The sequence below is a fragment of the Amphibalanus amphitrite genome, unplaced genomic scaffold (genome assembly GCF_019059575.1).
Source record: "Amphibalanus amphitrite isolate SeventyFive unplaced genomic scaffold, NRLGWU_Aamphi_draft 000364F_arrow, whole genome shotgun sequence".
Taxonomy (NCBI): Eukaryota; Metazoa; Arthropoda; class Thecostraca; order Balanomorpha; family Balanidae; genus Amphibalanus; species Amphibalanus amphitrite.
The window spans coordinates 531,525-554,980 of record NW_024881858.1 but is presented as its reverse complement, the minus strand read 5'-3'; the positions used below and the strand labels follow the sequence as shown (position 1 = coordinate 554,980).

The following is a 23,456-nucleotide window of genomic DNA, read 5'->3' as shown; positions in this document are numbered from 1 at the left end:
AGCACTTAGCCCTTGCTTATTGTGTTGACATGTTTTGCATATTGATAATTGAAATAGGTTGGAACTTTTACTTATTTAGGATTTGCACTTTTCGACTAGTTGTCCGACTTTGTTCGATATGTTGCGTCCAACGTCTGTCCATAGACCTCTGCTGTACAGATGTGAGAGGTCTACGGGTTTGTTATTTGTCCGTCCGATTTCCGAGTCGGAGATAGGACATTTTCGGAACTCCTTTTTCGGTTTCGATTGGCACTACTAGCCGGTACCTTCTGCTACCAGCCGGGCGAGCCAGGTACTTAATGCCACGCGTTGGTACGAGGGCTGCTCAGTGCTCAGCCTTCCGATGCCATCTTCCCGCGTTGTGCACTGTATGATCTGTACCTCTGTCTGCGTCGTTTCAGGCTGGCCTGTCTGTCGGAGATATGATCCTGTCCGTGAATAGTGAGGATCTGGTAGGGGCCGACTACGACACAGTAAGTGTGAACCGGGCGATAATTTAAAAATTGAAGAAAAAAACAGAATATCTTGTGAGAAGGCTTTTGCTAATACCGTTTACGGGGTGACCATGGTGTGTCAGAAGTGGAAATAGCCGCACGGCCTTAGTTCTCAAGCCTTGTCAATAGATGGCAGCACAGCAATATGAGTGGCGGATCATGCAATTGACGTCAAATTTTCGGTACCTGCTAAGAATTGAATGGCGGATCTTGTCATGCAAGAATCAAGTGAATCGGTCCACAACTTTTCTTACAACGGGTATAAAGTCAAACACCGTGCCAGAGCGGCGGCCGGCGGCGGCCGTTACACGCCGCCTGGGAGACTGCCGGCGCGGGACGGTTCCGACTTTACATTGCACCAGGGGGGGGGGGGTGCGCTCCGGGCTTATAACATTACGAAAAGTGGAGACACTTTTGCTAGCGCTGTCAGCACCGTGAGCATTCTAAACAACAAATGCAGTAATCCCACCAATCAGCGTACGGCAATACCAGACGCTCATTGGCTGCTAAGCTAGTGACGATTTTGGGGGCCAGAGCGTTAGAGGTAACCTATAGCAGCACGCAGTGGCGAAGACAGGGGGGGGGCATGGGGGCCATGGCCCCCCCTTTCCGCCCAGCCGCCCAAATGGCGCCCCAATTAGCGCCGACTAGGCTGATGCCGTTTTATAGAGAGAACATGAATTAAAAAGTGGTGTGCAGGCAGGGATCGAACTCAATATCTCTTTGGGGGTCCCTTGACACCTAAATGTTCTCCAGGGCACCCCCAAATACGATCTGAGCCCCCAAATGTTGAAGGGCGCCCCTCCGGAAACCAGAATATTCCGAAACCCCAGGGTCGATGGCGCCCCTGAAGAGCCACTGGCACCCACCTGAACGGAACACTCGCCCCATTAAAGCTTGATGGCGCCCCTCTAGAGCACCCGGCGCCCTTCTGAAGTTCACAGCCATGCCCCATTCGGCCCCATCCAAGATCGATGGCGCCCCTGAAACCACTGGCGCCCCTCTAAAGCACCCGCACTCTTCTCAAGATCATAGTCGCCCTATCCGAGATCAATAGCGCCCTCAAGAGCCACTAGCGCCGCCCCCCTCCCCCTGAGACTGAAGTCGTCCCGCTTCAGACTAAAGTCGCCCCATTCAAGCCCAATGACGCCCCTCCAGAGCGTCCGACGCGCTTCTGAAGATCACAGTTGTCCTCATCCGAGGTCGCTGGCGCCCCTCAAAAGTCACTGGCGCACATCTAAACAGAGATTACAACTGCACCATCTTAAGATCGATGGCAACCCTCTGAAACCAATGGCGCCCTTCTAGAGTACCCGGCATCCCTCTGAAAATCACATTCGCCCCATCCGAGACAACGCCCCTTGAGACTACAGTCGCGCCACCCAAGCTCAAGGCGCCCTGCTGAAGGCATCAGTGGCCCCATCTATGCCCAATGGCGCCCCTCAACGCCGTTCTAAAGATCACAGTCGCCCCATCAATCCGAGGTCGTTGACTCGCTGGCGCCCCTCAAGAGCCACTGGCGCCCACCTGAACCGGGACTTCAGTAGGCCCATCCTTGATCAATGGCGCCCCTATGAGAGAGAGAGAGAGAGAGAGAGAGAGAGAGAGAGAGAGAGAGAGAGAGAGAGAGAGAGAGAGAGAGAGAGAGAGAGAGAGAGAGAGTGAGAGTGAGAGTGAGAGTGAGAGTGAGAGTGAGAGTGAGAGTGAGAGTGAGAGAGAGAGAGAGAGAGAGAGAGAGAGAGAGAGAGAGAGAGAGAGTGAGAGAGAGAGAGAGAGAGAGAGTGAGAGTGAGAGTGAGAGTGAGAGTGAGAGTGAGAGTGAGAGTGAGAGTGAGAGTGAGAGTGAGAGTGAGAGTGAGAGTGAGAGTGAGAGTGAGAGTGAGAGTGAGAGTGAGAGTGAGAGTGAGAGTGAGAGTGAGAGTGAGAGTGAGAGTGAGAGTGAGAGTGAGAGTGAGAGTGAGAGTGAGAGTGAGAGTGAGAGTGAGAGTGAGAGTGAGAGTGAGAGTGAGAGTGAGAGTGAGAGTGAGAGTGAGAGTGAGAGTGAGAGTGAGAGTGAGAGTGTGAGAGAGAGAGAGTGAGAGTGAGAGTGAGAGTGAGAGTGAGTGAGAGTGAGAGTGCTAATACCGTTTACGGGGTGACCATGGTGTGTCAGAAGTGGAAATAGCCGCACGGCCTTAGTTCTCAAGCCTTGTCAATAGATGGCAGCACAGCAATATGAGTGGCGGATCATGCAATTGACGTCAAATTTTCGGTACCTGCTAAGAATTGAATGGCGGATCTTGTCATGCAAGAATCAAGTGAATCGGTCCACAACTTTTCTTACAACGGGTATAAAGTCAAACACCGTGCCAGAGCGGCGGCCGGCGGCGGCCGTTACACGCCGCCTGGGAGACTGCCGGCGCGGGACGGTTCCGACTTTACATTGCACCAGGGGGGGGGGATGTGCGCTCCGGGCTTATAACATTACGAAAAGTGGAGACACTTTTGCTAGCGCTGTCAGCACCGTGAGCATTCTAAACAACAAATGCAGTAATCCCACCAATCAGCGTACGGCAATACCAGACGCTCATTGGCTGCTAAGCTAGTGACGATTTTGGGGGCCAGAGCGTTAGAGGTAACCTATAGCAGCACGCAGTGGCGAAGACAGGGGGGGGGGGGCATGGGGGCCATGGCCCCCCCTTTCCGCCCAGCCGCCCAAATGGCGCCCCAATTAGCGCCGACTAGGCTGATGCCGTTTTATAGAGAGAACATGAATTAAAAAGTGGTGTGCAGGCAGGGATCGAACTCAATATCTCTTTGGGGGTCCCTTGACACCTAAATGTTCTCCAGGGCACCCCCAAATACGATCTGAGCCCCCAAATGTTGAAGGGCGCCCCTCCGGAAACCAGAATATTCCGAAACCCCAGGGTCGATGGCGCCCCTGAAGAGCCACTGGCACCCACCTGAACGGAACACTCGCCCCATTAAAGCTTGATGGCGCCCCTCTAGAGCACCCGGCGCCCTTCTGAAGTTCACAGCCATGCCCCATTCGGCCCCATCCAAGATCGATGGCGCCCCTGAAACCACTGGCGCCCCTCTAAAGCACCCGCACTCTTCTCAAGATCACAGTCGCCCTATCCGAGATCAATAGCGCCCTCAAGAGCCACTAGCGCCGCCCCCCTCCCCCTGAGACTGAAGTCGTCCCGCTTCAGACTAAAGTCGCCCCATTCAAGCCCAATGACGCCCCTCCAGAGCGTCCGACGCGCTTCTGAAGATCACAGTTGTCCTCATCCGAGGTCGCTGGCGCCCCTCAAAAGTCACTGGCGCACATCTAAACAGAGATTACAACTGCACCATCTTAAGATCGATGGCAACCCTCTGAAACCAATGGCGCCCTTCTAGAGTACCCGGCATCCCTCTGAAAATCACATTCGCCCCATCCGAGACAACGCCCCTTGAGACTACAGTCGCGCCACCCAAGCTCAAGGCGCCCTGCTGAAGGCATCAGTGGCCCCATCTATGCCCAATGGCGCCCCTCAACGCCGTTCTAAAGATCACAGTCGCCCCATCAATCCGAGGTCGTTGACTCGCTGGCGCCCCTCAAGAGCCACTGGCGCCCACCTGAACCGGGACTTCAGTAGGCCCATCCTTGATCAATGGCGCCCCTATGAGAGAGAGAGAGAGAGAGAGAGAGAGAGAGAGAGAGAGAGAGAGAGAGAGAGAGAGAGAGAGAGTGAGAGTGAGAGTGAGAGTGAGAGAGAGAGAGAGAGAGAGAGAGAGTGAGAGAGAGAGAGAGAGAGAGAGTGAGAGTGAGAGTGAGTGAGAGTGAGAGTGAGAGTGAGAGTGAGAGTGAGAGTGAGTGAGAGTGAGAGTGAGAGTGAGAGTGAGAGTGAGTGAGAGTGAGAATGAGAGTGAGAATGAGAGTGAGTGAGAGTGAGTGAGAGTGAGTGAGAGTGAGTGAGAGTGAGTGAGAGTGAGTGAGAGTGAGTGAGAGTGAGTGAGAGTGAGTGAGAGTGAGTGAGAGTGAGTGAGAGTGAGTGAGAGTGAGTGAGAGTGAGTGAGAGTGAGTGAGAGTGAGTGAGAGTGAGTGAGAGTGAGTGAGAGAGAGTGAGAGAGAGTGAGTGAGAGTGAGTGAGAGTGAGTGAGAGTGAGTGAGAGTGAGTGAGAGTGAGTGAGAGTGAGTGAGAGTGAGTGAGAGTGAGTGAGAGTGAGTGAGAGTGAGTGAGAGTGAGTGAGAGTGAGTGAGAGTGAGTGAGAGTGAGTGAGAGTGAGTGAGAGTGAGTGAGAGTGAGTGAGAGTGAGTGAGAGTGAGTGAGAGTGAGTGAGAGTGAGTGAGAGTGAGTGAGAGTGAGTGAGAGTGAGTGAGAGTGAGTGAGAGTGAGTGAGAGTGAGTGAGAGTGAGTGAGAGTGAGTGAGAGTGAGTGAGAGTGAGTGAGAGTGAGTGAGAGTGAGTGAGAGTGAGTGAGAGTGAGTGAGAGTGAGTGAGAGTGAGTGAGAGTGAGTGAGAGTGTGAGAGTGTGAGAGTGTGAGAGTGTGAGAGTGTGAGAGTGTGTGAGAGAGAGAGAGATTAGCCTTTTTAGAAAACGGTCGGTATAGGTATTAACCCGCGCCCTGCTGGGGGTCCTGGATTTCCACGCCCTGCTGGGGGGGGGGTGTTTGAACACCCCCCTTCTAACTCGGCTCCTGGGCCACGTAGCGATACGCGGAAGGCGGCGTTCGAAAGAGCGTCAAAAATAATGACGAAATCACCTCGGTCAATTTTTTGGTCAGGTCAAAGGTCAGGTCACCAGAGGTCATTGAAGGCAAAATTTCGCCGATTTCCAGGTCGAATGTCGAAAATTTCCAAGAAGCCAACGCATAACTCGGGAACCAATAAAGCTACAGCGCCGCGGAAAAGCGCATTCGATAGCCCTATTAACGCCCTTTCTGAGTAATTCTCTCAGATTTGACCTAACGTCAACGGTTTTGCCTGCAAGGGGCAAAAACTGCAAAAATAGCCGATTTTTTCGGAAACAGTTTTTCTGCAATAACTTTTGACCCAAGCCTTGTACGAGCTTACTTTTACCGGCATCGTGTTCCTCTCGTCAAGACGCATCGAATGAACTATAACTTGACCTTGAAAGGTCAACTTGAAAATTTGACCTCAGGTCAAGGTCATGACCTGACCGGAAAGGGTCATGTTGCATATCAGTCGATCCGTATAGTCGAGCTGAACACATCTAAGGTGTTTTCATCGCTCTAGCATGCCTCTATCAAAAGTTATTTGCGAAAAACTGTTAGATACCATTCGTGACCTAAGATGACCTCAGGGCATAAACAGGGGTCACGGACACCATTTTCATGTTCAGTGTGTCTAAACCACTTGTAATTCAGTGTTTGGGAGTGTTTATAATGTCTTTCGTCCAAAAGAGACGCATTTCAATTTTATCCCATTGACTTATAATGGGGAGGTCGCAAAATTGACCTGACCTTATGTCATCGATATCAAAATTCTGAGATATACATTTTGTACATGCTATTGCTCTTAGCAATCGCTGAACGTTTCAAAGCGATCGGTCACTCGGTGTAGCTATGACAGACATTGAAACTTTTTATGAGGTGAGGTCACTTCAAGTGACCTGGTGACCTGACCTTGAATGACCTTGGTCTGAAATTTTCACAACATGTGTAGAATTGATGAATGATAAGGTGTACCAAAAACGGCGGCGCTCCGCGCCGCCGTTTTTGAGATATTCGCGAAAAACCACAAGGGGGGGTGTTCAAACACCCCCCCCCCCAGCAGGGCGCGGGTTAATCGACAATGCACGGATTTAAAATGAACGTCAATCCTTCTCACAGCTAGCCTGTCCAACGTGTTTCCATTTCCATCGCTAGTGACCTCGCCTTTAGGCCATGTGACCGGAAACCGGCAGCTAAACAGCAGATATTCTAGGGGCGCGGAAACCTTGAAGATTAGCTGTGCCGCAATGTTATTCCTAGTGGTTTTGATGCTTTTAAACTTTACTAGATTGGCTCCACACGCTCCGCAGATCGGCAAATTTGTAGTTACGCAGCCCTGAAGGCACCGGCCAAGTTCCTCCGCTGGTCCCGGCCAAATAAGACACAAGGGACCAAACACAATTTCACATGTTGGAACGTTTCTAAGCTTTAGTCTAGAAACGAACGATTAATGAGACATGACACGCCGAATTCTGGCCTATAATGGGCTCTAGAAACTGGTCACAGACCAGAGGTCATTTTGGTCAGGGTCATGAAATTTTCAGGCTAGGTGTAAGCTTTCAATTGCAGATGGCCTGAAGTCTAAACTTATCCTGACTCCTGACCGCATGGGTATTTATTTACTTATGGTGAGAAAAATAACTTACGGCACAGAAAGCTTCGCTGCAATCCGCCACTATTTACGCGAGTTATTTAAGAAAAACCAAAGAGAGGGGTTCATTTTATCACCCCTAATAAAAAGTAGGGCTTCCATTTAAAGTAAACGGTAACATCGATAAATAACATCTGTATGTTTCTCAATTCAATATGGTGAGTTCTTTCGTAATGTTAATAAATGCTTATTAGGTAAACAATATTGTAAGTTGACCATGGCACGACATTTCCATTCTATTTTATCCCGTTTGTTCTAGCCCCTCTCGCCTGACGCCCCCCCCCCCCCCCACACACACACACCACCACTACCACCAAACCGGCTGAGTTGGCTGAGGCGAGGCTGGCTAAGGCGAGCGCCTCCCCTCCCTTCATGCCAAACAGCGCCTGGCTGTCGTGACCTCTGGCCTCACCGCCCGAAGGCTCGCCCGCTGTCCAAGGACGCCCTGCGCGGGCCGCAGTGATAGCCTCTGCCGAGTCCCGCCTCTATCCACCGTTCACCACGCGCTGGATTCATTCATGCCTCTGTGTTTCAGCGTCCTACCCGTTGGGTGGCACCACTGTAGTCATAGGCGACTGCAGCCTGCAGGGAAGCCGCGGTCAGAATGCCCCAAACGGCGAATTTTGAGGTTTTCTTTTAATTTCTCCGAAACTAGCCGGCATACGATCAAACCTTTTTCCATGATCATGGGAGGGAGCTATACGAATAAATCGGTCACATCTTCAAGCCTACAAAGCTAAAGACGAAAAAGATATAGCCGGAAAGGCAAAACCTACGCTTAAAACCCGCGGGGCCTGTACATTTGAAGGACCCACACCGACACCTCTGAGGCCCCACACCAGTATCTCTGAGCTCTGAAGGCCCCACACCGGTGACTCTGAGGACTCACCAGTGGCGGCGCCACGAATTTTCGCCAGTGGGGGCAAGATTGAGGTGACCCGACTGTTGTCTGATACGCCGATCTGCAAAATCCATGAGCACCTTGCCCCTAGATGTTACTATTCAAAACTATTATGGTTTCAGGTTTCATGCATACGTATTGAGCTGAACCATTAACCCTCGCGGGCCCGCGCGGAAGAGGGGGGGGGGGCGTTTTTCGCCTCCCCCTGGCGAATATTTGAGATACCTCACGAACGCTTAGGGATAGAAAGCCAAAATTTGCTGTACCTTATCACCCATTAATTTAACATTTTTTGAAGCAAAAAAATTGGACATAGTCTCCTTGATAACGTCTCAGGGCCGATTTCTCTAGGCAAACTTCGGCGCCACAGACGTGAACTTCAACGACCTGCCAAAAATAAGCGGCTCGATGAAAATATGAGTCGACTCAAACTTGACTCAAATTTTTTGTTGACAAGTTACTTGACTCAAAATTGACTCAGATAATAAAGTTGTTGAGCGGGGGGGGGGGGTGAAAAAATCCGGCAGCAGAGCCAGGGCTAAGTTGTTAAGCGGGGGGGGGGGGATGAAAAGCTTATATGTACCTATAGTTTCTGGAAAGTTGAGTCAGCTGAATCATGATCCTACATGTTTGACTCATCTCAATGTCAAAAGTTATTTTACTGACTCAACTCTGACTCAACTCAACGCCTTAATATTTTTGTCCGACTCAACTCTGACTCAACTCAACAGCTCAACATTTTATCCGACTCGACTCAAATCTGACTCATTAGAGTCAGAGTTGAGTCAAATTTCTGACTCGACTCATGAGTCAAGCACAACCCTGTCTGGAACACGTACTTTGAGACCACTATACAAAAGTACCGGTTTTTGCCTTTGACATTGACTTCTGGCCTTAAAAATTTACCTGAGGTCAAAAGCCCCCCCCCCCCCTGCTCCATTTCGTTCCTGTTGGAGATAGAGCTTCGCGGCAAGGACCAAAAAGATTCTTTGGGAAGAGACAAATCCAATTATACCCAGTTTTACCTTCTCAGGTCAGTCATTCACCTTCCAGGTCAGGTCAAACTAAAAAATATTACTGTTTTGGGTCACCGCTGGATATCAAGTGCGCTGCATCATATGCCGATGACGATGCCGTTTTCTGGTGCCAAGCCAGCTAGAACCTCTTTGTCACACTACCCGACCAGGTTTTTGCTGCTGAGGTCATTTCAGGCCAAGTTAGGTCAAGGTCAATGATATGTGTTTGTATGTCTGTGTGTGTCTGTGTGTAGGGGAGAGTGGGGCACATTCGTGCATGGGGCACATTCGATTTTAGCAGTTTATGGGAACACGAGTGACTGCACGAGCTCAAGGTAAATTATGGAAATATGTCTATCATTGCCGCCCTTCGTTCACCGTAAAAGACAACACTGTACCTGCTGTCATGCTTGATAAAAACGCAAATTTGTAATATTCGTGAGCTTTCCAAACTTTTCTCATATTATCCATTTTCGTGATCCTGACTCGGAAATGTGGTTCAGCTTTTCAAAATTGGGAGTGAAGAAGCTCACTCTATTCACGGAACTGCTGCAAACTTGTTTGTTGAAAAAGTGTCATTTTTTCAAAAAGAAATTTTGAAATATATTACTAATAACGTTGTGGGGCAGGTTCGTGTACGCACTGCCTGGGGGCACATTCGTGCATATTTTTTTTTAGTTTTTGCGATTTATGACTTTATCTGTAGTAGGTTTCTCTAATGACGCTCGCCTGACTCAGTCTCGACTGCTTGCGACGTCGTGACGAGCAATTCACGCGAACTTGGCGAGGTCACGGAGGCCGGCAGTTGGCACATTCTTGTTGGCCAGCCCATTCTTTCTACATATGTTGTGCAATGCATTCTTGTCGAAAGGAATCAAGTGAAATGACCCCCTGCCAATTTCCTTTGGTAAATTTCTGGTAATGCCCGGTAATTTCTCGAACTTTGCAGGGTGAACGGAAGTGCCCCACCTCTTGAACGAATGTGCCCCATAGGTGGGGCAGTTTCGTGCAAATGTTCAGAGTTATTAAAAGTCATTTTTTCTAATGGAAGCAATAATTTTAGAGGATAACTTTTAAAGAGGAAAACTATCTGCAATAGTTCCTTTCCATACTACAATCAACAATTTTGCCATTGCACTAACCAAAGAACAGATATATGGGTTTATCCATTTTTTGCACGAATGTGCCCCACTCTCCCCTATACTGATGTGTGCACCGATTGTTTATGTGTCCATATTACATGCAATCATGATCTGAGAAGCTTTTACCAAAAATGCAGTCAAAAAACTTCACGAAAAGTAAATTCCAGCCCCCGTTCACGAGCTTCAGAATTCCTTTACCGTGACGTCATCACGGCGCATGAATTTTCCTTCACCCATAGAAATGCATGCAAAGCATGGTGTGTTTCAGGCGGGCTAAGGAGAAATCTAAGGCCTACATGTGTTCAAAAGACGCACCACTAAGCCAATGGATTCGTCTCATTACGATAAATGGGGTTGAAATCGAAACATTCGGGCTATATTTATCTAAAATGGTTCAATCAAATGGTCCCTGCAACTCATAATGAAGGATTTCCTCTGCGTTGAAAAATTTGTTTCAAGTGTTTTTCATCAGCGACAGGGGAAATCCTTCATAATTGCTACCAGATTACTACCATATTCCCTCGCATTTCTGTTGCGCATTGCCTCACAAATCAGAGTTTCGTGAAGTTTATATTAATTTAATTGTCATATTTTGACTGATTTTGGCGATTTTCAATTATTTCAACGCAGCATGGATCAGATAGCTCTCGTAGTTTGCTGAAGAATGTGGCTTTTGCTTGGTTATTTTCATGTTATCTGTGATTTGGTGCGCCGTGATCGTAGCATTATACTAATTATATCAACTTTAAAAATTGAATCAACTTTTGAAGTGAAGTTCACATGAAAATCAAAAGTTCAAGCATTTTAATTGTGTAAACATAATGATGCAACATGTGTCTCCCAGATGGAACTTATATTTCATTTGAAAACTGAAAATGGAAAACAGAAGATGGATCTGCGGAGTTACTGAGATCACAAGGTGCTCTTGATTGTTGGTAATTGAAGATGTTGAGAGAACTTGTGAATCTGCATACCAGTCCTGACTTGCTTGATTGTTTAAAACTATTTTAATTCTCATAATTGTGTAATGTGTAGTGACTGTGCACACTGCGCAGCACATGTGCGCTGAAATGTGCAGGTGGCTGGTAGGTGGGTTAAACTTCGGAGATACGAATTTGGATGTCAGTTATAAAATGGGGAATATTTGTTTCTGGTCCCTAAAAAGCTGTTTCCGGCACCTAATTGCTGATCAGCCCCAAAATGCTTATTCGACCCTAATATCTGAATCTGGCACCTAATTGCTTCCACACAGCCTAAAGTTGCCAGATCGTCTAGTTGAACTCTGTATTTGCTGTTTGCTGATTCAGCACCAAAACCAAAACATCCAGCACCTATTTTATTCCACGTTTGCCTACCTAATTCGCGTAATCTTCCTGATTTTATGTATCCCAGCAACATGAACGTTGCATTCGGTGATGTCAAGTGCCATTTTCGCCAGTGGAGATAATGATTAATGCCATTTCTAGCCAAAAGAGAATCACTAGCCAGCTATGGTGCAGCGTAGCAAGACGCTCCTATACCAGCCCGCTATGTAGAGACTAAGAGATTATTGCACCCTCAGCCATTTTAACGTGAAAAGTTTGGATCCGTCGCTTCCAGCCAGGCTCTCAGGTCATAAACTGGAGTAAAGCAAAATGTCAACTCTGAACAGACATGCCACGCAACCGGCCCTCTTTTCAATATTATTAGTTTTCTGCAATCATCGTCTGACTCCATCTCGATCAAAGGCAGCATCCGGTTTCTACAGGGGCGTTTGACTCACCGGCCACACAATAACCAAAAACAAAATCAAAGCTTAATGCACACATATGCCGTAAGAAACGGATGAAAAAGGCACAACCACGGCACAACTCTGCGCGGCAAACAACGGACAAATGTCCCACGCAAGATCCCGCGTTTCTTCAGCGGCCTTGAACGGAATGAAAACATTACATTTCTTTTTTGGAGCTATTTGATGACGTCAAAAAATACAATACCCGTTTTAATGGTCAAAATCGAGACAATTACTCACAAAAATGTTTCCCTTTAAGGATTACAAATAAATACTTTTAAATATTTAAATGACATTGTTTTTTCAAACAAATTAATATTATTTGCTTACTTAAACGTCATATACAATGCTGAGATCACTACGGGGCTGTCTTAGAGTGTAGCTGCACTGGCAACCTTTAGGCTAGACTCCAGGGGTCATTATACCAGAACAACATGATTCTACCAGCCAGTAGTTCAATTTTCTGCTAGATTGGTGCTACGCTCAGCATTTAGGTGCCAGATTCAGAAAAAAGAGTAAGGCGTACCGATGAATAGGTGCCAGAAACAGCTAATTGAGGTCATTTTCCATGATTGGTGCTGGTATCCACCAAATAGGTGCTGAGGACCAATTTTGGGGCGAGTCAGCTTTTAGGTGCCAGAAATAGCTTTTCTGGGACGCAATTAAATGGCGTCCTTATAAAATTAATGGTTATGCCTTGTAGAGTAAGCTCTGCTGTTTTTTTTTTTGTAATTGTCTTTTTTATAATTGTAACCTACAATGCTGTTAGTTTCATTTTTATTAAAATGCTCGACCAGAATTTGCACTTGTTCATGCATGAATGGCTAAGTTTGGGGTGTTTATTCAACCCTGACTGCTCAAGTTTTTCAAAGGCACATGACACAGCACGGCTAGATCAGCTGGTACCTACCTGTTGACTATTTTTGTTTTTGGTGGTGATGTGTTTGCTGTTTGTCTTTTGCAAGGTGGTCAATGAAATAAAATAATGCATTATTTTGGAATGTTTCCTTGACAGAAGCCAGGAGCCGGATTGATGTGTGCTGGTGAATGAGATGGTTCAAAAGCATTATCTGATGTTTTTCAGTGTGCATAAGCCATAACATCCCTTTCATATGCTGAAGTTTTAATAGCTTCTCAGTCTCTGTCATTTTCCTGAAATATTGGTGTAGGGTGTAGATAAGAGATATCAGTACCTTCTCAGAGGTACCTGCCTTCTGCTGGATGAATATTCAATTGGTTGGACGAAATGGACAGGTAGCCTTATGATAATGTAATGTGAAATCTTATTTCTATAAAACTTTGAAAATGAAGTTCTAATTATTCATATGTGCATACATTTTTGATGACTAAGAAAGTTTTCCACAAGAGTAGAAAATGTGGAAAAGTCTATCAAATAACACATTCTGAAGGCTCAATGCTGACAGAGTGCTTCCTCAAAGAATAACTGACTTGCTGGGTTACGAATATTTCTTTATTTTAATTTTCAAATGTAATGTACAATACATTGCAGTGAAATAACAAAATAGTGCAGTAAAATAGTATTGGCGACGATCAAACAACACGTGCGCCATTGATGTCTGCAAAAATTGCTACCAGATTGCTACCAAATCCGTGACGTAGCTACGGCGCCTTTATTTCCCTAGTGAACCAACCTGAGTAGTAAAGTAATCTTGGTAAATTCAGCTTGCCTAAAACTCAATTATTTTAGATGATCTAGGTTGACCTTGACCCTGACCTTGACATCTGTACATCGTCGAACAACATGTTCCATGATAGGTGGGAGGTAAGACTGGCAAAAAAGGCCGAAATCAGGGCGTCAAAAGCTCACAAGGCCCATAGCCAACGCAAGATGCTGAGGATTTGTCATTTGGGTCATGACATGACCTGAAAAACAAGGTCATATCTCCGAAACCAAAAACCACAGAAACTTGAAATTTTCAATGAACATCAAGAAAGGATAGAGGAGCAGCTATACGACAAATAAGCCTTGTAGCTCTAAAAATGTTGAGTGCAGAGCAGAAACACTACCTGGGGGTGGCAACTCCCCCCCCCATGTGCGGGCGAGGGTTAAGTCCATCGGTGGCTTTCCCGACTCGTTAGCTCAATTTGATCGAGAGTTATCGACAAAAACTCTTATGACCCTAATGACGTCATAAATGACGTCATTAAAGATCAACAAGCAAAAATGAAGCATCGTACCTTGCAAGGAGTACACGAAATCACGATTCCATGTGCTTGGGATAGTTTGCGATCGTTGCCGGCGCCAAAATAGCAATTTTCATTTTCCCCCTGTTAACTTCAATGGTGAGGTCACGTGACCGACCTGACCTCATGTGATGTTAAGGAAAATCCGAGATGTACGCGTTTCGAGACCTCTGGAGTATTCTGCATCCTGTAAGTTTCATCTTTCTGTGAAAGTTCCTCTGACACTGAGGACGTTACGAATTTGCAACATCTGAGGACCGTGCAGAGGTTTATTTATGATGTCATAGGTCAGTGACCTGACCTGAAAACGTGGTTGGCCTCACAAGATACAGCTTGAATCGAAGGATGCAATGCAAATGCAATGCAAAGTATGCAAAGTTTCGGCTTCCTATCGCCGGGATGTTCAGAGCTATCGCTAAAAAAAGTGCAAGGGGAGGCGCCCCTTCCCCCTTGGCCGGCGAGGGTTATTGTTTTACTTCTAAAAAATATATATGTGGCTCAATTTCGCCCGGTCCTTTGCCAGAATGTTGATTAGAGATTCATATCGGTTGTGTTGTTTTTCGCAATATATCTCATGCACGAATTTTGATCAATTCCCCAGGTTATGAAACTTGTTGACCCAACCATCTGACGTATTTCCAAATATTTGGGTGACGTCCCTAAAACATTGCCTCCTTGCAGCTTGTTATTGGTCCTTAGCATCTCCTCCGTCCTCCTATCTCTCACGTTCCACATTTCAAGTTCAAATTTAGTCCGCCTCTTTACCCTCGCAGTCCTTGTTTGTTGCCCGTTGTGTGTCTTGAGAATGGATTGTGTGTGTCTTGAGTCGGTGAGAATGGATACTCTAAGCTGCACCCGCTGTATTGAACTTGTTTTTACCTCTGGCTGATTTATTATTATCACGATTTACAAATGGGTTTTTATTACGAAACGGTGTAGGCCGGCTTATTTGAGGCAGAGCTTGCTTAGTGAGGGCCATGCTTGTTTACGAGTTTTTCAAGTTTTATTTTATATTTTTTGAACGCGCGCATAATGAAACATCAAACATCAGATGGGTATACTCGTATCAAGGGCAAAAATTTCCGGAATGTGTCAAATAATTGATTTTCGTTTAGTTCAGATTCACTGTAACTGTATTCGCCCCATTGGTTGGTTTGGTCAAATGTCGTTGGCTCAAATAAGCTCGCTCAGGTGTCGTAAAACCATCTGACCTGACTCGACCGGGTCATCAAGCCGTCTAATCCAACCTGACTCTGGCTTCTCAGGCAGCCGGCATCTTGAAGCGAGCCGAGGGCATTCTGGTTCTATGGGTGTCGAACCCGAGCCGGGCGGCGCGCGAGGCCTCGCCCTCGCCCTCGCCATCGCCTTCGCCCTCGCCCTCGCCCTCGCCCTCACACCGGCTGGCCGAAGAGCCGGCAGTTGTCGCCGATGCAGAGCCGGCCGGGGAGCCGCCTACCGCCGCCGTCCAGCCCGAAAAACCTCGTAAGTCGGGTCGGAGGGGCTTTAACCAGAGGGCGCGATGGGAGGCGGGCTGCTAACTGGCGTCGATGACCGCGCGCCGTGCATGGTTTGGTGCCGCACGAGCGGATGGGATCCGTTGCGGATCTGTTATTTCAGTTCCGATGCTTTATTTGGCTGGCTGTGACGCACTTACCGGGGTTACATGAGCGATCCGTTCCAAATACGCACTACGCTAATGCGCATCAGCTCCCCACAAACGTATCTACGGCACCGGTTACATGAGACTAATTCGTTTTATCTACGTCAAACGGATCTTGTTTGGCTCTACCGGGCTGACTCCCCGACGGCCGGTAATTCGCATCACAAACGGAATAGGATTAGCGTACAGTCATGGCACAGTTGCGGCATTTACCGGGACGACTGAACTAAATTTTAAATACTTTTATCATTTGATAGGCTCAAAAACATTTAAAATTAACATGAAATCAAAAAATGAAAACAAAGTTTTCTTGTTTTAAGTCAGTGGGCACTGATTCGCCATGCAGCGACAGCAGGGTGGTCAGACAAAATTATCTATCAAAATATTTCATTCAATTTAATTCACATGCAAAGACTAAACCAAAATACCAACATTTTTTTGCTATTTTCTACGAGGCAGCCAATAAAAAAAATGCTTAGTATTTTCCATTTTGACGCTTCCAGTCAGCAAAGAATAGTTCTTGTGAAATACGGCCCGAATCGTGTGCCTCGGTCACATGAACGATCCGTTCCAAATACGCACTACGCTAATTCGCAACAGCTCCCCAAGAACGCATTCGGTGCACCGACTACATGAGCAAATTCGTATCAGTGACGTCAAACGGATCTAGTTTGGCTCTCGGCCCGATGCGCATTACAAACGGAATAGCATACAAATGTGGCGCACTTCCGTAGCAATAGAGGTGACTGAATTAAAAACTTAATATCTTATGTCTTTTTTGCATTTAATCTCCTCTAAACATTCTCAATTAACTTAACAAAAAAAGTTAAACATAAAGTTGTCTTGCTTTGACTCATCGAGCACTTGCCTCTCTTGATTCGTCTGTAGTGCTGTCAGAAAAATGTTTCAACTGAAAGTACTTTGATATTTTTTTTTTTGGTTTTCACTATATTTATTTTTGAAAACTTGACAAAATACAGACATATTTTTTAATTATTATTTCTAAAGAACCAAATGAAAAAAATACCTATTATTTTGCATTTTAATGTTTCTTTTTGGAAAGAAATAGTTCCTGTAATACGTATCTTGGTCCTATTCGCTTCTAAGCCTCTTTCCCTGCGGATTTTGTTCGGACCGCCGATTCGTATTAGCAGGTGGATACATGAGTCGGTAGTACGCTCCTGATTCGCATTAGCGGTGAATCCGATCGTGATACGTATTTGCTTTGCTCATGTAACCGCGGATCGGATCGCCGATTCGTACTAGCAGGTGGCTACATGAGTCGGTAATGCGTTCCTAATTCGAATTAGCGGCTAAATACGTATTTACTGTGCTCATGTAACCCCGATAACTGACTGCGAGAACGGCCAATAATGGGAGATTTTCTAAGGCTAACTTTTTTCGGCATGTGCAGTCATCCTGCCGTTCAATCACTATCCTGATCGGGGTGAATTGGCCGTTTTGAAAACGATATATCTCAAAATTTACGAAATATGTCTATGTTACAGGCAAAGTGAAAACCCGGGCATTTTGCAAAATGCCTAGGCAGTTTGCAAAATGCCTGACCCGCCAGTCATTTTGCAAAATGCTTAGGCAGTTTGCAAACTGCCTGACCCACCAGGCATTTTGCAAACTGCCTAGGCATTTTACAAAATGCCTGACCCGCCAGGCATTTTGCAAAATGCCTGAGTTTCCATATATTCCACATTTTTTGTTGACTTCAGGCGTTGACCATAAACGTTCCACTGAGCCTGAGCCTGAGCCCAAATACAGGGGTGTCACGAATACAGGGTGTTACGAAATTGTTGCGGGATATTGTACTTGTGTCCCGAAATTGATTGCTCGTAGTTGCGTCAGTGTTCTCCAGCACCTCGCTGACAAGTTATCACCGGCCACGTGGTCTGTCCCTGCGGCACATGGTGAAGCTCAAAGAGGCCTATGTAGGCCATCATGCCCCAAACGAGAATCGCCAGTGGATGCTTCACTGTCTCGACGGTGCAGCGCCTCTGAGCTGCTGTTGGCCCAGAACTGTTTGTCGGGATGGTTAGTGACTAAGAAAAGCTCTAATATCGCTTCATCACTGAAAAAGTCTGAATCTCTAGTCCTGAATGGTCCAGATTTGGTGGGTCTTGGCGAAATCCACCTGCATCTTTTCTGGATGACGGTATAAAGTCAGGGTTGCAGCCTGAGGCTTAGCGGCCTCAGCTTCATGGTAAGGTCTTCAGATACCGGGGGATGGCCGATTTAGATGCCGAGCGCCCTGGTCCAGATGCCCTGGTGCTGAACCCGTTAAAATTACACCCATTCAGCACTTTATAGGAGGGACATGGAATGGACAACATAACAGACCGTGCCAACCGCGCATCAATTTCGTGATATCTGTAAACTACGTCTTGCGTCATTCCGTCGAGATGAAACTACCACTGAATGGACTTGAGCCACCGTCTCCGTACCTTTCGCATATACGGAGTTGACAGTTGTAGCCGTGTGTATAAAAGCTGCGATGTCCAGTATTCTGCTCTGGTGGGCTACTGTTCTGGCATAGACGATTGATAATGTAAACGTGTAACGATCAAATTTTCGTAATTTGATAAGAGTATTCTTTTGTGGTCAATATCCACCCACAGTATTTTCAAAAAGTCACCAAGGGCTCTTAGAAACAGCGCAATTATTGTACCGAGCGTATGTTTACCAACAAAACCACGCCCGGTGCTCGGCACCCGATGGCCGCTGGGGCTCAGTGACCTGAACTCGGCGGCGCTACCCGGAGAACGCAGTGTCTTCTCACTTAGTGCGCATTGACAGCGATTAACTTTTGTAAGCGCCAGTTAGAAATGATGCTTACTTATGCATCACCGCTAGTGCGAGTTTGATGTCAGGCATTTTGCAAAATGCCTGGGAAAATATTTCAGGCAGTTTGCAAAATGCCGGGTGGGTCAGGCAGTTTGCAAACTGCCTAGGCATTTTGCAAAATGCCTGGCCGGTCAGGCATTTTGCAAATTGCCTAGGCATTTTGCAAAATGCCCGAGTTTTCACTTTGCCTGTAACATCTACACACTTTTAACGCTGACATCGTTTTTTAGCTTTATTCTGGCACAGGAAGAGGCCGCCGGCGACGCTCGTCGAGAGTAGATACCTGCTTACGTCTTCCCAATGGCTGCTCGATCCGACATTTCCTGGCCTGCCAGTTCAGCCAGGCTAGCTTTGGCCCAGCATAGCCGCCGCCCAGTGCCTGGGCGGTGACGCGTTCAAAGGGGCTCACAGCTCGCATGGTGCCGTGGCTGTCAAAATCTCCCCTTCCATATATAAGGCGAACGGCTGAATTCAAGTTCCATTTATGTCAAGACTGAAGACGACCAATAATGGCTGCACCACATTTCTTTAGAGTCGGGCCCAAAATGTCCCATGCTCCACCCCTCCATCACGTTACCCTGCCTTAGCGTGGCCTCAGTCACATATGTCCATGGCTTGTCTCATAGTGCCGCTAGTTCAGCATAGGCGGTCGTAGCCATCTTCCCGCCATCTGGGGGTAATGGGTAGCAAATGCTGGGGACTGCACTTACGCGATACGAACTGCGGTCCTCAAATCGGTAGCAACTCCTGTGGTACACACGAGCGAAGGCAAATGACTAAGAAATGTTCGTGCTTTTGATCTTACCATGACACTTACGATCATCATGCATTGCATTATAGGCATGTCGTAGAAACCTGATGCTAATATTATCCCTCGCCCTGGCGGGGGGGGGGGGAGTGATGCGACCCCCCCCCCGAACGTTTTTTGCGATTGGTGTCGAACCCTTAGATGGATCGTGCTGAAATTTTAAATAGCCTATGGGTATATGGGGCATCCTTTGCGCAACTTTTGGTTAAAAAATATTTCCAAGTCATGTCGACGTGTTTTTTCCAAACTCTATGCCTATGTTTTCCGTGAATTTTCGAGAAGCACGAAAGATCCCATTTCAAAAGTGTCCAATCATTCAATCCTGATCAAATATGTGTGTTAGTGAGCTTCTTCTGACATTTCTTGATCTGCCAAGATAGACAAACTTGGGAAAAAACGAGTCACTGTACCTTTTTTGAAAATTTATTATCAACCCGTCGGAAATTCACGTGAGAACAGATATGGGGTTTGGAATACACACGGGGACGTCAGGTCACCGAGCTATAACGTCGTAATAGGTACAGCCTTCGACCGTTTTTGACAAAATCGTACTTTCCGCGTAACTGGACGTGATCTCATCGACAAGTACAAAACTATTCCGTGTGATTTAGGTCAGATTTTGACAGGACATGAGTCTTTACATTGTATATTAACCTTTCTAAGGTCAACCAAGGTCAATGACCTCGCATGTTCATTGTTCATACGATGACCTTTGTGAGTTATGGTTAGTTGGGTTTCTTGAGGCCCTGAAACCGAATCTGTGGTTCAATTTTCACCTATACGCCTTAAAAATGTTCCTTGACCTTAACAAAGTCAATCCAGGTCTATTAAGACCGTCCTCGCTGGCGGCAGGTGTGACCTCCCGTGTTCCCGGGGACTACGTCACGCCAGTAAGGACTGAAATACGGTCAACTATCCATTATTTTGTTGCAACTTCGTTGTGACACACGGTCGTGAAAGTTCATGTCGCTCTCTTTCATAGATTGGCCAATATTGGCTTGGAAATAACTTGGAAAAACAATAGCTGTTCCCGAAATTTGCCTTTGACAAAGATTCTTACAGATAAGGTTGGGACGCGAGTCACGTGATCCTTTTTCTGCTTTTCCCAACCCTACTCACGATTTTCATAAGCCTTGATTTATTCCTTGCACAGAGGCGATTGTAGTTATTTCATATACAAAAACTAATTCAATGATATTTGAACTTAACAAACAGATTTTACTCGCAATCTTAAACAAAAATTGATTTTTTTTCGCGTTTCATTAATTTAATCAGCTGGCAACCATCACCCATCGTCCTCGATGTAGTCGAACTTGGCGCACTCAGATAGTGTCCGAAATTTGTGACGCTTATATGTTGCTATGGCGACCGAGCAGTACCTACGATTTTCACTTGTCAACAAGTGCTTGCGGAGCTGCCGCTCACACTTTTGAACACAGTCTTTATGCGTCAGTTTGTTTTACGCGTCATATCTGAAACATGTTTCGTGAGGCTCCAAAACCATTTAATTCATCTCCTTCAAAAGAAGTGTTTTGTAACATTTTCGATATGTTTTTTTGGCTTAATTGCTAGCTCCATTCATCCTATCTTGCGTGAGGATAGTCATCACTCAGGGACCAGTCGTTGAAAGCAAGGAACAACGACGAGAAGAAGGTCTTGTAAAAAGTCGCAGCGATTGCATTGAGCTTAAATGACGAAAATACTTTTACCCCCCACCGCCTCAGGCGATCACGTGCCGTCACCCACCTGCCTTTGACCTGTTATGATTGGGTCAAATATCGACATATGGTCACAAATTTACCACCCATCGAGAGTACTGGTTAAGAGCAATCGACTGGCCTTTGTTGCGAAGAGCTACGACGCTTATTTGCGAAACGCCAGTGGGGTCGCATCAAGCCCCCTCCCCGCTAAGCCGCGTTATGAAATACGCCCTGCCAGGGCGAGGGTTATAGCATCGATTTTATGTTTCAGTTTTTCCCCTTTCGCAAAGCATTTTTAAATCTTAACAAAAGAATAAGCGAAAATATGAAATAATGCTTTTCGATTCCTGAGTGATTGTATCCACATTTGTCCGTTACCTTATCGAGGTACGTCACCTCGTCTAACAGCCACTTCGCACCATATCGGCCAATTCACCTCGCTCTTCCTTACGGGGACGCGCTGAAAAGCTAGGCTGATGTGGATGTGCTTTACGCGCTGGTCAGTGTGCGGTCGGCCGAGGGCACTAGTGCCGGACGGCCGGCAGTGACCGGTCACAGGACCCGTGAGTGACCCGCCCCCGCCCCGCCCCCTCCCCGTCCTGCTGAGTCGCGCCGATCGCCGCTTCGATGTGCCACTGCATGTCATGTAAGTACCCGTGGGCTGTCCGCTCGCAGTCCAAGAGTCCGTAGGCGTAGATGATGTGTAGACTGTAAATGGTGCCTCCTATAGATTGAAAACCCTCTTTATTAACGGTCCTTTTTGGCTATTTTTGGTTGTATATGGCGTAGGTGCTCTGCGCAGGCGCAGAGTTGAGTGGCTGGTCCGCCGGAGGCCCCCTGCTTATGGCTCTCATATCAGTTACAAAGAGTACGTTTCGTGACAAAAACTGACTTATTTGTTAGACGATTTCGGGCTATATATCGACACCTTTTTTTAAACCCCACATCTGTTCTCCGGTGAATTTCCGGGAAGCACGAAAGATCTCTTTTTAGAAGTGTCCGATCGTCCGATCCTGATCAAATTCGCGTGTTCGTAAGCTTGCTCTGGCATTGCTTGATCTGCCAAGACAGAAAAACTTGAGAAAAATCGAGTGACTGTACCTTTTTTGAAGGTTTCTAAACAACTTGTCTGTACTTCACGGGAGAACAAATGTGGGGTTTAAAAAAAAAGGTGTCGATATATTGGTATTATTTTTACAGCAAGATTTCAACCAAGAGACACAAAAAACCTATCTTTGTAAAATGTAAGAACTGCTGGATAAAGTGGAAAGCGTCATATTTGTCCCGAAGCAGGTATCCGTAGGCAGATGCCAACTGCCTGCGGATATTTATGCATAAGTACTGAAAAAAACGTGACGTTGTGAGCAAAGTACTACTTTAGATCAAGAATTGCTTTTAACCCACGACCCGCTGTGGGGGGGGGGGGGGTTAAGCAAATAGTTCACTTTTAACATGGGGTTTTGAACTGGAATAGCAGTTCCGTAGCTTGAGCTGAGACGAGCACAAATTAGGGCCCAATCTTACCAATGCCGTGAATAGGATTTGGCAGCACTGGGTGGAGTTAACGGCACTGATATCAAAGACACCCTTTTTATTTACATTCAGCTAATCTTGGCTAATGATTTTGATAGCGTGAATGATTATGAATGTTGCCTGAACGCAGTGGCGTATTTAGGGGGGGGGGGGCATGGGGGCCATGGCCCCCCCTTTCCGCCCAGCCGCCAAGATGGCGCCCCAATTAGCGCCGACTAGGCTGATGCCGTTTTACAGAGGGAACATGAATTAAAAAGTGATGTGCAGGCAGGGATCGAGTTCAATATCTCTTTGGGGGGGGGGGGGTGCCTGGACACCCCAATGTTCTCCAGGGCACCCCGAACTAGGACCTGAGCCCCTCAATGTTGAAGGACGCCCCTCCGGAAACCAGAATATTCCGAATCCCCAGGGTCGATGGCGCCCCTGAAGAGCCGCTGACACCCATCTGAACGGAACAGTCGCCCCATTAAAGGTAGTGTGCCACCTTTGAAAGATTTCCCATTTTATTTTTCCTAGGATAAGAAGCTTCTGTTTTTACCTAATATCGCAAAAAAAATCAAAAATGGGCTTGGAATAGTGCCTTCTTCGCCTAAAAGTTTATCGGTTTTTCGATATGTATAACAACTGTAGTGGGCTGAGCTGCAAACAGGCGTCGGCAACAATCGCGAATGCGGCGCACATGTGACAATAAGCAAAGGTCATTATAGAGTTACGACGTACGGGAATGAGTTATCAGCTGTCTAATCGTAGACAACACAATGTCGAGCCTTAAACTGTAAGCCTGTATTGGTATTGTTTCTTTTATTTGGCTGTCGAACATTATTTATGGTTTGAAATATGATTTTATGTAAAATAATTGATATGAAAAAAGCCGTCTCTTAAGTTATGACCCCATTTCACCACACGCAAGTGGCAGAAATGACAATGACCAGCTGACGCATTTTTCTTGGCCGAAGTCAGAGCGCGCGGCCCGACGCACCACCACCGCACCACAAAGTATGAGCAGAAGCCGCGCCCAAAGCCAG

The 23,456-nt window shown here is 46.7% G+C and overlaps 1 protein-coding gene across 1 annotated transcript; it reads left to right on the top strand.

Annotated features, from left to right (window-relative positions):
* Positions 1-404: 404 nt before the first annotated feature.
* Positions 405-15,429, top strand: LOC122389609 (early nodulin-20-like). The gene is made up of 2 exons (XM_043381785.1): positions 405-473; positions 15,143-15,429. Exons 1-2 carry the CDS (start codon positions 423-425, stop codon positions 15,413-15,415), a joined length of 324 nt encoding a protein of 107 aa, XP_043237720.1. The 5' UTR covers positions 405-422; the 3' UTR covers positions 15,416-15,429.
* Positions 15,430-23,456: the final 8,027 nt, after the last annotated feature.